At 41.0% G+C, this 16,419-nt stretch overlaps 2 protein-coding genes across 5 annotated transcripts in view; one reads left to right on the forward strand and one right to left on the reverse strand.

The window, feature by feature from the left end:
* The window catches only part of REV3L (REV3 like, DNA directed polymerase zeta catalytic subunit), a 178,605-nt gene extending 167,326 nt beyond the window's left edge, over positions 1–11,279 (reverse strand). For 2 of the 4 annotated variants that reach the window (XM_070225413.1, XM_070225412.1), the window contains exons 1-2: positions 10,365–11,279; positions 603–730 (exon numbers count right to left, since the gene is read on the reverse strand). Coding sequence is in view for 2 of the 4 variants with exons in the window: in XM_023650935.2 (XP_023506703.1) it covers positions 10,365–10,503 (139 nt within the window). In the remaining 2 variants the exon portion in view is untranslated. The remainder of the gene's footprint in view (positions 1–602; positions 731–10,364) is intronic. The other 2 variants (XM_023650935.2, XM_023650934.2) reach the window with 1 other exon arrangement.
* LOC102148804 (uncharacterized) overlaps positions 10,512–16,419 on the forward strand; it is a 62,842-nt gene continuing 56,934 nt past the window's right edge. The window contains exon 1 of the mRNA XM_070225441.1: positions 10,512–11,303. Within this exon, the coding sequence (XP_070081542.1) occupies positions 10,837–11,303 (467 nt within the window). The 5' untranslated portion in view covers positions 10,512–10,836. The remainder of the gene's footprint in view (positions 11,304–16,419) is intronic.

A 16,419-nucleotide genomic window follows, 5' to 3' on the forward strand; every position in this document is an offset into this window, starting at 1 on the left:
CACAATGTGCAGGTATTTATACTATTGTGAGGAACAAATAAATCCTACAAAAATGGAATTTTCATTTGAACTCAATTCAAATATTTTAAAGAGTACTTAGCATTCATGAAGTAATGTGGCAGACTGTGGAGTCAGAAGGGCAAGGAAAGTAACATTTATGTTACTATATAAGCCAGACATTTGTATTTAACCATAATAATCCAATGAGGTGGAAATTATTAAAACTCATTTTACAGAGGAGGAAATTAAAGCTCATAGAAGTAAAATAACTTGCCCAGGGTCTCTCAGCAGCAGAAAGCAGTGTGAAGGGTATGGGGGGGGAGGGAGGGGAAGGCATAGGAGGGTAGCACCATGTGACTATTACACCCACAGACAAACACAACACCCAGTGTCAGTCCTTTATCAGCAATGTGAAAGGAGGCCAGGACTATGGGAAACCAAAGAGATGATCTTTTGGAAATGGGCAAAGGGTCACAGCTGGCTTTAAAGAGATTGCTATTTGAGTTGTTACTTCAAGGATGAGTAGGATTTATCAATTTCAATGCCAAGGCTCACCCCCACCCCCCTCATCCCCAATATATTAACCAAAATAAATTACTTACTTGAAATTGAGAAAAACAATTTTGAGAGAAATCTTCCTCAGATATATTATTCCATAGTTTTAAAACAAATAATATGATGACAGTTTAATTTTTAGGTTGCTTTTATGTGGCTTGTCTTGGTTTTTATTCTGAAATGAAATTTAGATTAGTCATTTTCTTGTTCTGAGAAACTAGGAGTATGCCAACATGTTTTAATTTCACATTTTTTCACATATCAACATGTATTCTTACTTACAAACTCTTTCGTTTCACCATCTCAAACAAAACCTAATTTAATATATAAATTACTTTGAAGTGTAAATATATATACAAAATAAGATATTTCTTTTAATTCTTGTTATACTTCCTTGGAAATTGTAATAAATGGAAGAAAAATAGAAAACTCTTGTTATACTATTATATACTACACAAGCATTTTTGAGGTAACACGCTTTCCTTTATTATTTGAATCGTTTATATAGTAAACGTTCTCTCAACCCAAAGAAAATTAAATAACTGCCCCCAAGAAAATTGACCTCAAATTCTTAGTAATTCCCACAACTATCATCTAAAAAAGAAAACAGAATTGGACCCAAAAAACCCCTAAGTTTTCCAATGGCAATTACTCCCCTTTTTTCTCAGAATTTACTCTGCTAGGCATATACTCAATTTCTGCTGCAGAAAACAGTCCAGTTTGCCAATACTAATTAAGCAACAAAATATTTTTCATTTAAAAAAAATGAAATATTTAAAAATCTACAGAGAACTAGAAGAAACACAAAAGATCATCTGGAAAACTTGAAAAGAATGACCAAGAAAAATCCCCAAAAAATCTCCACACACCAAAAGGTTAAATAGACTGTCATTAAGAGGGTTTTACTTTTACTGTAACTAGTGTTTGTCTCAAAAACGCATCCACTTTATGTTTGGACAGTGGAGCTTCCTTTAAATTGCCTAAAACACCTATTCCCGCCTTAGCTGTATCTTACCTGGAAACCATAAGTTAACACAATTTTACCCAAAGTTTACTGTACCTGAACTCCCATTATTTCCTCTTTTATTTAGTATCACTGTGGTGTCAGAATGGCAGCCAGGTATCAAAATGACATACACCATACCATATCCCTTACCTAAAAAAGTTTCTAAGTATTTCTTTGAAATATCTAGGGCTAATGGCAACATTCTTTGAAGCCTGTTTAACTCCAACCTACTTTTTCACTCATGTTATTTTTAATTGAACAAATTCTAATCCAATCAAAAGCCAGGTGAGAGAAAATTTCACTACAGCACAGGAACTTGAAACGTCTCCTGATACATTTCCCTTTTCTTTGAAAAACTGTACACATACAATTCTAGTACCAATTTTTGTTTACATCCATCCTAAATTCCTCTTGCTATAGTCTAACCTTTATTTATTCTTCTTTTTTTTAAAGGAGATAGGTACAATCATCTCAAAACAAATCCTACTACAACCTATTCTACAGGAAGATTCTAAGCACTATTGGACACAGGAGGCCCTCAAAGATTTCTAAACTGTGTACATGCAGTTCTTTTAATAATTCTTCTAAGGTTCTGTATATTCATCTTTCATCAATGCCTTCTTCCAATTTTCCCTCAGGTTTGGAGTACCAGTGGGAGGCAGTGAGAACTGAGAGTCAAGACCCCCAGTTTTCAGACCAAGCCCCAGACCCAAAACTATAGGACGCTGGACAAATCCCTGAGCTTACCTACCTAGATTGCAGTTTTCTTTATATAAAATGAGAGGATTTGACCAGAACAGTGTTTCCCAACCTTTTTCACATTGTAAATAATATTTGCTCAGCACACTGGCCAACAGGAGGGCATTTGGAGGCATCGACATGGTGCTTGGTGAAAAAAATTTATCACATTTTCTTTATATAATTATAGATGAAAAATTAAAATTTAAATGAAGTTTGTAATAATATGAATGAATCTCAAATCCAACTTTTTCCACATCAGGAACAATATTTCAAAATAACAATGATGCTTTATTTTTGCAGAACATACATGCACTATTTAGGCAGTCACCTTGCAGCAAGCTAAATGGCACATTAGATGCACATGGCTAGGAGGATCCCACACAGGCGAATACAGAAATTCAGGCCTAGACTGGGGCTCCAAAAGGCAACATCCCTGCTACCCTGTCCTCTCATCTTCAGTGGGCTGCCCCGTGCTCTGGGTGACATGCTCCTCAGGCACGTGGAATACTACAAACTCCAATAGCAGCTCCATCATCCCCCTTCTCCACGAGAGGCAGCCACACACTCTGTAGCTGGCTGGAGCAGATTCCAAATAGTAAAGCACCTCCTTCAAACATCAAAAGCAGCAGTAACCGCTGGTTGTTGCTCATCATGCTATCCGCTTACAGGAACCCCACAGCCTTCCTTCAGACCTCACTCCACTAAAGCCACTCTCCCTGTGTTAGTGAGCCACATAACATCAACTGGAGGCTCTGAATGGGAAGACCTCTAGCAAAAACTAAAATAAACAGTATTGCAGTAACCATTTGACAACTGTTTACAATTACTATGGACTTTTATTTTCGTTCTTCCTTACCAATTCCTGTAAGCACAACTTTAAAAAATCAACTCTGAATAGATATTACATGCACATGGTAAAAAAATAATACTCAAAAATTACCAAACTGTATTAAAAAAAATTTAGTCTCCCACCTTTGTCCTCTAGGCCACCAGTTCCCCTTACTGGAGGGAACCATCGTTATCAAACTCTCATAGCCTTTCAGATACATACACACATATTTTAAACCACAGATGGCAGCATACTATACATGGAGTCCTGCATCTTGCTTTTTTCCTCTTAATAGATCTCAGACATGCACCATAGCAGTACACACAGTGTTCCCTCATTATTTTTAAGGTCTGCCTAATGTTCCATTGAATAGATGATGCCATAATTTACTTATCCACTTCCCTACTAGCTTATGTTTAGGTTGTTTCCAATCTTTTGCAATGACAAATACTGCCACAAATATTCTTACATGTTCATTTGAAACATACATAAAATCTTTTAGAAGATAAAATCCTTGAATGAAATTGCTAGATCAAAATATATGTGCATTTTTAATTTTGAAAATGATTTCCAAATCGCTTTCCATAGAAAATGAACACTTTATATTCCCACCAGCAATGTATGAGAATGCCCATTTCCCCTTTCTCTCATTCTCCCCAAGTTATACTATGTAATCAATCTTTCCTAATTTGATAGGTGATAAATGGTTTGTTGTAGCTTTAATTTACATCTTCATTATAAATAAAGTTGCACATCTTTTCATATGAATTCTCTTTGCTCATTTTTTCTACTGGATTATTTTCTGGGAGCTCTTTGCATATTAAGAGAAAATTAGTCCTTTGAGAAAAACGTACAAATAAGATTTACTAGTCTGTTTCTCTTTTAACTTTATGATTTTCTTCTCTAAACGGAATTTTATTTTCATGTTGTAAAATTCAGCAATCTGGCTTCAGTTGTTTGATGCTTTGAAAGGTCTTTGCCATTCCTAGATTTATATTAAAAATAATTATCCTACTTTTTTAAGGTTTTTTTTTGGTGAGGAAGATTGGCCCTGAACTAACATCTGTTGCCAATCTTCCTTTTTTTTTTCTCCCCAAAGCCCCAGGACATAGTTGTATCTCCTAGTTGCAAGTCATTCTACTTCTTCTATGTGAGATGCCACCACAGCACTGCTTGATGAGCAGTGTGTAGGTCTGTGCCCAGGATCCCAACTGGTGAACCCTGGGCCACTGAAGCAGAGTGTGCAAACTTAACCACTTGGCCACGGGGCTGGCCCCAATTATCCTTCATTTTTTGTTTTTACATTTAAATCTTTGAGTCAGCTGGAAGCCAACTTTTTATTTTTCCAGATGACTAACTGGCTGTCTCAACACTGTTTATTAAATAATTCTTCTTTTCCCTACTGATAGGTAAAGGTAGCATCCATTACCATATACTAAGTTCTTATACATATTTGAGTCAGTTTCTGGCCTTTGCTCTGTTTCATTGCTGTCATGTGCCAAAACCACGCTACTTGTCAAAGCATTTTAATATTAAAATCAGTTTACATATAAATTGGTATAATAAAACCAGAAATTACTGGCTTGCTTCAATATAAAAATCATTTTGCAGTTCCTAAATTGAATTTATATAATCAAGTTCAACACTATTAACATGCAATCATGCATTTTGGTTGACTTATTTTGGAGCTCAATATGAACCCCAAATCTTTTTTACAGTATTTCTGAACCATATCTAGAAAGCCAATTTTTCCTTAATTTGGTACATGAATAGTTTTTAATTATAAAATCAATACAGTTCTCTGTAGAAAATCTGAAAAATACAAAAAACACCTCCCAGAGATAACCAACCTTTACATTTTGGTAATTCCTTTCTGCATTCTTAATAAATAACTATTCATAAACTGATTTTTTTCACATACTATATTGACAGCATTTATCCATATTATTTTATATTCTCCTAAAACATAATTTTAATGACAAATTCTACTATATGAATATGCCCAATTTATGCAACCAATTCCCCACTGTTGGATATCTGGGGTTGTTCTCTGTGACGACTATCATCTACTGAATAATTCTTGCAACAAATGCTTGAGTTTCAAGCACTGTAGTAAGCACTGACTCCACAATGGTGAGCAAAAATGAACACATTACCAGCATTTATGGAGGTTATCGGGAAAAACAGACATGGATCTCCAACATATATAAAATTACAACTATAGCAGGTGTTATGAAGCAGAGTTTATGGAACTTTGAGAGTCTATGATAGGGAAGGCTTCCCTGAGGAAAGATAAATTGGAGTTTAGGTGAAGGAAAAGGAAAAACATTCTAGGCAGAGGGAACAGCAGGTACAAAGGCCTCATTGTGGGAGGGAGCATGGCAAGAATAAGGGACTGAAATAAGGCCAATATGGCTGGAACACAAAGAGCAAGGCAAGAAGAACATGGCTCAAGCCATGACTGGATAGAAAGGTAGGGGCCAGACTATGCAAGACCTTGTAAGATATGTAGACGCCACCACATAAGACATGTAGCTTTGTCCTTATCCTAAATGCAAGGGAAAGCTACTGAAGCATCTCAAGTAGTAGGTGATATAATCAGGTTTGCATTTTGAAAAGATCCCTCTGATTACAGTGTAGAAAACAGAGTAGAAGGGAACAGAGTGGACTGGGGTAGGCCAAGATTAGGAGGCTACTGTAAACGCATCCAAAAATGCCAGTACGTTAGACTAAGGTGGTGATGGATAATGACAAGAAGTAGATGGGTTCAAAAGATAATTCAGATTTTGCCAAAAGATTTATATTCATAGATTAAAATCCCTAAAACTAGAATTATGGGGTCAAAAAAGAACATTTCAAGGATTCTGATATGCATTGCCAAGCTGCCCTGCCAAGAGCAGTTTTCTCTTCATTTGTGAATTACCTTGTATCTGTTCCTCTATCAGAATTTTTAAATTTTAAAATTCCTTTAAAATGACTTAATCCATACTTCCTTCATGAAGCCTTCCCTGACTCACTCCCCTGTCTGCCTGCTAGGTGCTCACTGAACGTGTCCTTCTTTGAGTTTTCACTTTGTCTTATACCCATTTCTATTATACTCCAATCAAGCTTTGTTCGACTTACATGTCTATCGTCCCTACTACACTGTGAGCTTCTGGAGGGTAGAAGGTGTTCATACTGATGGTACCTAACAAAGTCTCTCAATACACATAGTACGTTCTCATTAAGCGTTCACTGAATGAACTGAATCACGTATTACCAGATTCTACTGTGTCCAAAGACTCTAAGAGAGCTACTGCTTACGCCTCTGATTTCCTGATTGTGATTTTAAATCAAACACAATACAGAAAACTAATAAAATTTGCTACTCAGGGCTTCAAATACCTACTAAATAAAGTGACTAGTTTTGTTTGTGGTAAATCACTAAATCTCAGTAGTGTTCCTCAAAAATCTACTAATTATATCAAATAGGTATTACGTGATCTTAAAATATTTTTAAGTGGTTTAGCAAGAAAGGGGCTATGAACAAACAAGATTTTTATTAGAGAAATTATTTGTAACCTGAGTATTTGATAAATGCTAGTTTTCAAAACTGTACTCATCTCAAACATTTAATAACCCACCAATTTATTTAAAAAAATGAAGTTATTAAGCAACTACATAAATTTATACAGCATTTCAGAATTGTCTCTCATGTGAAAAACTTGATTTCATGTTTCACAGTCAGCATCTAGAACAGTCTACTAAAATTTTCACTAGCTGGAGGAAGACTCAGAGCGGGGATTGGCAGAGTTCCTTACAGTAATCTGAAAGACAAGCAGCTCCCTCTATAGTCTGTTTGGCCTACTTTGTTTAATTACTTGCTTTGTGAACATCTCACTCACACTCTTCTATTCATTCCTACTCTGCGTCTCAGCAGGGAAGCTTTTCGAAAGAATAATTCTGTTGAACCCTGTGCTGAGAAGACTGAGAGAGCTGTCTAAGCTCAACATGAAGTGAGTCACATCAAGCAACTAAGCAAGAGTTGGGATGTGGACACTGGACAGCTTCCCAGGTCCACCTGAGTCAGGTCCTCACAATGAAGTCTTAGGATTTTATTTAAAGTGAATTCCCACAGCAGTCACACCCATATCCAATCTAAGTGAGAAAAAACACTGTCCCGTACTTTAGTTATTTATAACCTTGCTTCCCTTCATCAAAACAAGTTACCAAAATGTTGTTATACTGCTCAACACATTGCTATATCAAAACAATGTTCAAGATATTTTAAAGATGAGCGAAAGAAAAGCAGAAGCGGCTTTTGTTTTTTTTAAATAATTCTATCACTCGCACAAAGAAAATTTAAGTGAATCTCTCAGAAATCAATATCCTCAGTCAGCAAGGGATTAAATCAGTCAGGATTTACCATTCAAATTTGAATACGCCACTTTTTTAATGCCTTTTCAAATTTCACCAACTTAAGATATGAGAACTTTTAAACCTAACACACCATTTATTTGTTAAATTACTCAAGATATGCTCTTAAAACATAGGACCATCAGAAGTCAACTGGACTGTTTTCTACAGCAGAAAAATACTTTTCATGCTATAACAGAAAAACTGAACTGGTAAAAATGTAATAAACCTATTCAGAATTTATAATATAAATCTGATATGGCCACTTTATTTGGGAGAAAATTTCTTCTGCTACTATTTTTCAGGACCTCATTCATAAAGCAAACTCCGTTTAAAAACATCTTTTCTGCAAACCAAGGTAAAAAATTAAGGACTTCTAAAATTAAATTTATAGTACTTTATGTAACATAGGTTTATCATGTTACAATTTTTCATTTATTTATTTTACTAATTAGTAAATATATAAATATAAATTATACTTTCAAACAATAAAGCTGTCTTCATTAAAAATTCTAGCATTCAGACTTTTATGAAGCCAAATTGATCTCTCTTTTATATTAACTATTTTCAAGTTTTATTTTACTGGGTGGACTGGACTAGTTTTCTTTGAGGAGAGAATTCACAAGCAGATTATTAGACAGTTTCTGTTTATATTTAATTAACGCTAATTTTACTGAGTTTCTGAAGTGCTAAAAATGCTGACTTGATTTCTGAAAGCTGTAAACTCTAAATGTATACCAGTGACTTCCAATTTTTTCACCTGTTGAAGAAACATAAAAACTTTTATGTTTGAAACTGTGAATTATATTTATAGCAAACTCAATTTGATAATCCTTAACAACCTGAAGTTTGGGTTTCACTGTACCAAGTTTATCTTTCAATGTATACACAAAAAGTCTTACTTTTATATTCATTTATATTATACATTTCAAGGCATATAAAAAAAAAGTTTGGGGTTTTTTTTTTTTAAAGGCGGGGCTGGTAATCTATTGTAAGATGTCCAAGAAGGAAGAAGTAATGTTTCTAATCATAGTTCATACGTCTATTTTTTTAAACTGAGAAACACAAAAGTCCATCATATTCTTTATTTTTTAAAGAATATTTTCTCAGGTAGTAGAATTACTACTAGTTCACAGTGCAATTCATTTATTTCCACAAACAAAAGTTTCCTATGAAACAAAGCTTGAAAATCACTCAGCGATACATAGTTAACGACTTGTGTAGAGGAAAAAAAACTGTGTGTAGAAAAGTAAACCAAACCATACAAACTTTAATACTCAAAAATGCCACAGTATATCCTATGAGCATATCGCTTTATAATCTGGAAATCTACTGAACAGAGCCATATCAACGTCACTATCTTTTCCTTTCTCTGCACCTGAAGTGAGAACAAACAGATTATTACACTGAAATTCCAGTTAGAAACAAAGACAGCACCGCTATACTTAAAAGGTCAGAAAAATCTATCCTTCAGAACACTTCATTGCCTTTAATTTCCAGCCTCCAAAGTTTCAAGTGTTACACGTTCAACGAATTGTTAACAGCACTCAAATTCCCCATCTTACAAGGTCCATATCATCAAAATCTTTCCCACTATTTTAAAAAGGAATACTCTACCAAATCTCACTGACGACACTGAAATTTTTAACAAAGAGAATTCACATTAAAAGATAACTGCTTCGAATGAGCGCTTGTGTTTGGGAAAGTAGTGCTATTATCTCGGTAGTCCACAGAAATTGACTAGTAATAAGATGAATGGTGATTAGGGCAAGGAGCATCAAGTGGGAAACGCTGTCTAAAATCCCATAGGGCAATACACAGCTAGAGGCAAGAGCATCCCTTTCTAGGAGGCAGCTCCGTTATTTCACGTAGGCAGTTCAAAGCACGTAGAAACGTAAAACAACTCAAAACATCTCGTAAATTTGGCCACTATCCTATTTACATTATCATAAACCCCCAAAAGCTTCTGAGAAGGTAGCTTGTCACTGCCGTCTCCCCATCTGGCTCGTTCTTCTAAATAGTTCGTTTTAAATATATTATCTGTATACAAATGCAACCCGACAACCCAGCAAAGGGGCATCTTTTAATGCTTGTGTTGCTGAGTTGAGCTGTAGTCCGCAAGAAATTCACGCTATTAAGTGGGGTGTTCTACGTTGGGCAACATAAACACGCATTTCCTCCTTCCACGGATGCACATTTCCCTGAGAGCACCGCACCTGAGGATGCTGCCCTGTCCCCAGACTCTGGGGCTACAAACTCGAAGGAGTCACGACCTGCGCTCCCAGCAGAACCACATGGTCACTTCAATGAGAACGATTCTCTGGCCCCAGGCGCCACGCTTCAGCCCACCGCCTCTCCGGAAGGGGCAGAGGAGAGCGCTGCTGAGAAGCGGCGAGGAGGAGCGACTGACAACAGAGCTGACACTTCCCCTCTCCTCCCCGAGCCATTTCCAGAAAGGGGCACTTGGGAGACGCAGGGGATGTCCGCGGTCCCACCGGCGGCCGACCTGAGAGCGGGACCCGGCGAACCCGTCCCCCCCAGACATGGCGCGGTCACCTGGCCCCTCCTGCGGGGCCAGAGCGGAGCTCGCGGCCCCTACCCCGCGCCCCGGAGCGCAGAGCCAGCTCCCGGCCGCCGCACGCAGTGTAAACACTCGGCGCCCGCCGCCTCCCCGCAGACCCCCGTTTCTGCGCCGCTTGTCACGCGCGGGAGGAAAGGCGAGCCGGGCGGAGGGAGGGCAGACGCGGCGGCCGGCCGCCGACAGCGCCGGCAGCGTGCGCGCGCCGGGGACGGCACCCCGGCGCCCCCGGCTCCCGCTCCCGCCCCGCGCCCGCTTACCTGCCGGGGTCGCTCCGAAGACTCGCACCACCGGCACCTTCTTGACAGGGGCCTGGGTGACGGGGGATTGGCAGATATCCAGCCCCTGCAGCGGGCTGGCCATGTAGTAGTCGGCAGTCACTATCCGCACTGAGAACATGTTCGCCGCCGCCGCCACCGCCTCCTCTTCACTAGCGACCTGGCAGCGGCAGCAGCGGCGGCGGCGGCTCCTTCCGCAGCGGCAGCCCCACAGCAACGGCGGCGGCGGCGCCCCCTCCCCTCCTCGGCGCGGCCCCCTCCCCTCACACACACACACACACACCGCGAGCCGCGGCGGCGGCGGGCGGGGTTGGCACTGCTGCCGCCGCCTCCTCAGGAGCACCCGGCGAGGGGCAACAGGAGAGACGCCGTCGCGCTTTCGTCGGTGCTGGTGCTGCCGCCACCGCCGGGAATCACACGGGCTCCTCGGTCCCAGGCTGCAGCTCTTGTTGCCATGATGATGATGTCACGGACGCAACCACTGGGGGAGGGGAGGCCGGGCTTGTGTGTGGCGAAGGGAGGGCTGCGAGTAGTTGGGGGAGGGGACGCGGCGGGAAAGGGAGGGAGCGGGGCGCGCGCCCGAGCGGGACACCCAGGCGGGGCCGGGTGTTTTCTTTCCCGCCCCCGGGCACGCGGCGGGGGAGGAGGCTGGCGGAAGGCTGGGCCGGCGCCCGCGCCGGGGATCGATGACTCGGCCGCTGGGCACGGCCACCTGGGTCAGGGGCAGCGGAGGGGGCGGCGGAGCGCCGATGCCACGGATGGGTTTGGAGGGGCTTGCAGGAGGCGGGCACCCGTGTTCAGGGCCGTTTCGGAGGCTAAGCGGGACCAGCCGGAGCTGCGGTGCTCGCGCTCGCCTTGCCGACCGCCATTTCGCATCCTGCAGAGGAGGCGGGGGCCGCCGCGGAGACGGCTTTTTACAAGGTAAGAAAACCCGCCCGCGGGAGGAGGGAGGCGAGGCGCAGATCTCGTGCCGCCGCGGCCTCGCGGGAGGGCGGGCGGGCGGGCGGCGGAACGGGCGGGGCCAGGCGGACGCAGCCGGCCCTTCTCAGGTAACGCGGCGGCTCCGCGCGTGGCCTGAGGGCGGCGCGAGGGGCGGGGGCGCGCGAGCGCGGGCTCCGGCCTATAAAAGGGCCGCCCTGACGCTCCCTCTCGAACGTGCGGCGAGAGCCGCCGCGCCCCCTCTTCTTGCGCGCTGCTGCAGTGTGTGCGCGCGGCCACTTAATGAGATTTATTCACGCTCGGCTCTGCTCGGCTTTGCCAGGAGTTGGCAGAGCCGGTGCACAGGGATTTCCCACCGCGGTGTTCTTCTCCCGCCCCTTCCCTTGCCTCTCGCCCTAGCATACCCTTCCTTGGTTTCCTTTTCGGGCCCGCAGGCTGCGTCTCGGGCGCGCGCGTGGACATGTAGGGACTTGTCAGCTCGCGGTGACCGCTCTGCTCCCCGCCCTCCCCCTGCGGAATGTAGGATTAAGAGCCTTTCAGAGAAATTTTCGGCCAAAGAAAAAGGCCCGTGAAAGTCGCCGCGGTAGATGTGGACTCCCAGTGCTATTCATTAACAGGTTGTGCGAGGTTTTACTACCCGATGGCGTAAAAGCAAAAAGGGGAGGGGAAGGACCGTGAACAAAACAACTTTATCCAAAAAGAGCAGGGCAAATAGGGGTGCAGTTGAGAAATCGGAAAAAAAAAAACAAAACAGTGGTAACAGATGCAGCTGGATTGGCCATTACACTGGAACCGATGGGTTTTTGTCTGACTTGGTCACTAATATTGGGCGTGAACTTGGACCAATAATTTGTGGGGTTTTTGAGCCTATTTCCTCGTCTGTGAAAGGAGAGAGCATCAATTAAAAATCCGTAAGGGTTTCTTTCCAACATAAAGATTTACGCAGTAGGAGGCAGAAACCATGATTTCAAGTTCGAAATACACCGCTGAATTAGGACTTTTGACAGTCGTTTCAATCTACCCAAATTAGGGCTGATTCTTTCAGGCTTGTATATTATACGGGTGTTTTAATGGTGGTTAGGTTGCCATATATTTGAAGTGGTGTGAGAGATCCTCATTTGGAACCATTGTGATTCTTCAAATAGAAAAATCAAAAGGCTCGAAGGGACAGATCATGGTAAGAAGCTGTCTATAAATTCCATAGCATATAATGCTAATAAGAATTTATGCTCCAAGGGGTTTGAGACTGACTACCACAGTAAATGAGCCTGCAGAGCGTGATTATAAACATAGGTGGCAAGATTTGTACTAATACGCAGAAAATTACCTAATAATATTTTTAAGAGGCAAAATCTCTTCAATTGATTTAAGTTTTAGAAGGCTATGGAAGTGCTTTAAAAATAGGACTGCCATGCTAAAATGCATCTTCTGGTAATTAAATATTTTGTACAAGCTGAATGTCAGATACACAATACCAGTGATTCTCATAGAATTCTATGGCACTACAGCGTTCTTTAAAATTTAACAGTTTAGGGGGATGGGGCCTGGAAATTTGTATTGTTGGCAACCCCACCCACCACTCTCATAATTCTTAAGTAATATAAATTGAGAATCCCTGTACTATATTATAATCAAGCACATCCATAATATTTAACTTATACTATTCCTAACTAGAAAAAGGTAAAAGCATTGAATTCACAGATTATCTCTTTCCAGAAAAAGGTCTTTCCTCCCATCTCTTGAACAACATCACTTACTTTAAGAAAATGCAATTGCAACCACAATTCAGATCCTTCTAGAATTCCAAAGAAAGAATGTTTCCTCTTGAAGAAAAGCATTTGCAGCGTGAAATTAGGATATTGTGTCCATCGCACATAATGGAGTTTAAGTTCATGCTCGAATTGAAAACCTGACAGTTCCCCCCTAACTAATCACTATCAAATGTGTGTTATAAATATGTTCTACAGAGGAAAGAAAGAACTCTGGAATCTTGAGTCAGAGAATGAAAATTTTAAACCAGCATTTACTAGCTAAACAAGTTTGGACAGCTCACTTTATTTTTTTGGAGTTTATTTCCTCATCTCTGAAATGGGTAGTAATTCCTTTTTTAACCACTCAGTGATGTTATAAGGCTCAAATGAGATAATGTATGTGAAAATATCGTAATAAACTGTTGACATGCAGAAGTTTAACTCATCTAAAATCAGTAAAATTGTTTGGAATTGTCTTATCTACATACAATGTGAGAAATGCCAAAATTAAACTCTATATTTAATATCCTTAAAGCATCTTTTTTTTGTTACTGTTGAGTGGCTTCTATTTGCCAGGTGATTTGAGATATAGTGAGAAACAAAACAGGCATGGTTCCTGCCCATGTGGATTTTATAGTTTAGCATCATAGAAATGCATTTTAGTCATATCAACCCACATTTTATCATTTCTTCTATTTCACTGATGTAGACTCATCATGTCATGCCTTTAGTAAAAGCCTGTCCAGCCTTCTGTACCAATAACGTTCAATGTGTGTTAGCATCTTTTTGTTAGCAATTTATAATCTAGAACGGAAGGCAATGGCTACCATAATTTTTGGGCAGATATTATAAGACAGCTTATGCAACACTCCTCCAGTCTCCTTTCTGCTTGCTTTTCCATACTTTAGAAGCTAGAAAATTAAAAACTACAGTTTCTAGACTCTCTTGCAGCTAGAGTGCTGGCATGAGATGAGTGGTGTGCCAGTAAATATTTAACAATGCCTGGGGGAGAGGAAAGACCCTGATTTGTAGCACTGTCCAGTTTTCATGTTGTGAATGCTCTCAGGCTATCAAAATGACTTCACTTCAAAATGTGGAGTTAGCTGGAGAAGGATGCTAACAATTGCGAGCTGGCTTTAGCATAATCACTATATATGACCTAGTTTCCAGCAATCAGATACACCCATTCAAGACACAAATGTGGAAGTGAGCAACATGATGCCTCAACTGCACTCAGGGAGTTAGGATTTTCTGGCAAACACCATATGGAGGTGTCTGGTTCTTCTGGGTAGCTGGGGAGGAGTTCTGGCATCCATTTTTAGAGTCATAGGTGCTGACTGGCAGGTGGTGCTGGGGTGGGTTTCTGCTAGAATAGCCCTGTGATGTGGAATAACTGTTTTTCCTGGTTTGGTTTTTCCTGTATGTTGTTTCTAACTATGTATTATCAAAGCCTGGTTCTCTGGTCCTCTCAGAGATCTGTGATCTAAATGCTGGCCTTTAATCTAGCTCAGACACACCCAGCAACATAATTTGTGGGGCCCAGAGCAAAATGAAAAATGTAAGTCCCCTTGTTCAAAAAGCAAGAAAAAGTGCCATTATATGTATTAAAATATAAAGCTTTTTCTTTCTTCTGTTATCTTGCCCTCAGCTTGTCATGGTGTTTTATTTGCTTTTTAACATCATTCTAACTAAAGAAAAATTGGAATTTTAAATTATTAGAATGAATTTTACCACTCATCTTTATATTGTACAATGCCATTTATAAATGCAAATATAAGAGCCTTTAACTCATACATGGAATCACCAAAATTACACAATTCATATTTCGTAGCTTGTACATGCATATGTATTTCGTGCTTGTCAGAACAGTGTAAATGCTACAGAAAACCAACTCAACTGTTTTTATTTCCCTTCTTGATAAGCACACATCCTACCAAGCTGAGTAAGGAAGGACTGAAAGGAAAGGGAACTATGGGCTGCCCTACCTTTCCTCTTTCTTCTAGTCATCATTTTCAGTGTAAATGGTATTACAGGGAAGTAAAAATACAAGTAAGAAAGGATATGATAGGGTCCTTTGGTCACTTGTATTTCTTAAGATGCCATTGCCTTCTTTCTGCCCCTAAAGCAAGTTCTGGTTCAAATGCAAAGCATAGCCTCTTGGAACTGTCAGTGCCTCCTCTAAATCAGTCATAGATGTAACATGCTTGCCTTTTCTCACTTTGTGACTCTCTGAGTTCCTACACCTCATGGGTCCACCAGAATCTTGTGCTTATGAGGCATCATGAAGACTGTACGCAAATAGGGTGGCAAGGAAGAAAGGACACACACATTGCCTGCTCAGCTTGCATGTGTAATCCATTGTACCACTGGACTTCATTTATGAAACAGCCATGCAAACATAAAAGTATTACGATTTTCAAAGCGGTGACTGCAGAGCATTAAACCAAACAATGAGACCTGTTTGCACAGTCTGCATGCCCATGAAGTTCACTCTGAGCTCAGTGTTTCTCAAAAGGGCTTCTCCTGGTGTTTCAGGTGAAACACTTCTTCATTGTGCAGGATATTTAACATCCCTGGCCTGTGGGCACTACATGCCACTGTGACAAAACTACCCCTAAAGAGGAGTTACTGCTCTCCACTGAACTCCTAGAGTGGACTCCACTATCTACAGCTAGAAACCATAATCATTGTAGATCCAAGATAGGTCCTGTGCAGCTTTTGCTAGTGATTCTCAAGCAGAGCAAAATACAGAGTTGAGTTTAAAAGATTTCAAATTTCTCATACTTGGGAGAGCAGAATTATTCTTTTTTCCCATTGTCAGAAACATAATGCCAGCTATATTAAGGATGAAACAGTATTTGAGATGAAAGTTTAAAGGTGATTAGTGAGTTTTAGGTGTCACATGCTTATAAATAGTTGACTCCAGATACGTGGCAATTTCTGGTAGTTAAGAAAAAGAGCAGAGGCTGGCCTGGTGGCATAGCGGTTAAGTTCGCATGCTCCACTTCAGCGGCCGGGGGTTGCCGGTTTGGATCCCAGGCCCACACCTACACACTGCTTATCAAGCCATGCTGTGGCAGATGTCCCACGTATAAAATAGAGGAAGATGGGCACAGATGTTAGCTCAGGGCCAGTCTTCCTCAACAAAAAGAGGAGGATTGGCAGCAGATGTTGGCTCAGGGCTAATCTTCCTCAAAAAAAAAAGAAAAATAGCAGAGAACCACAAAAAAGCAAAGAAAACCATCTTGCTTTCATTATCTTCATCAACTGGCTGAAGGGGGAAAAAGCCCCCAGGAAAGACTAAGAAAGTTGCCATAAGAAGCTATAGTACTCTTCATATGTTAGAT

The sequence above is a fragment of the Equus caballus genome, chromosome 10 (genome assembly GCF_041296265.1).
Source record: "Equus caballus isolate H_3958 breed thoroughbred chromosome 10, TB-T2T, whole genome shotgun sequence".
In the NCBI taxonomy this organism is placed as follows: domain Eukaryota; kingdom Metazoa; phylum Chordata; class Mammalia; order Perissodactyla; family Equidae; genus Equus; species Equus caballus.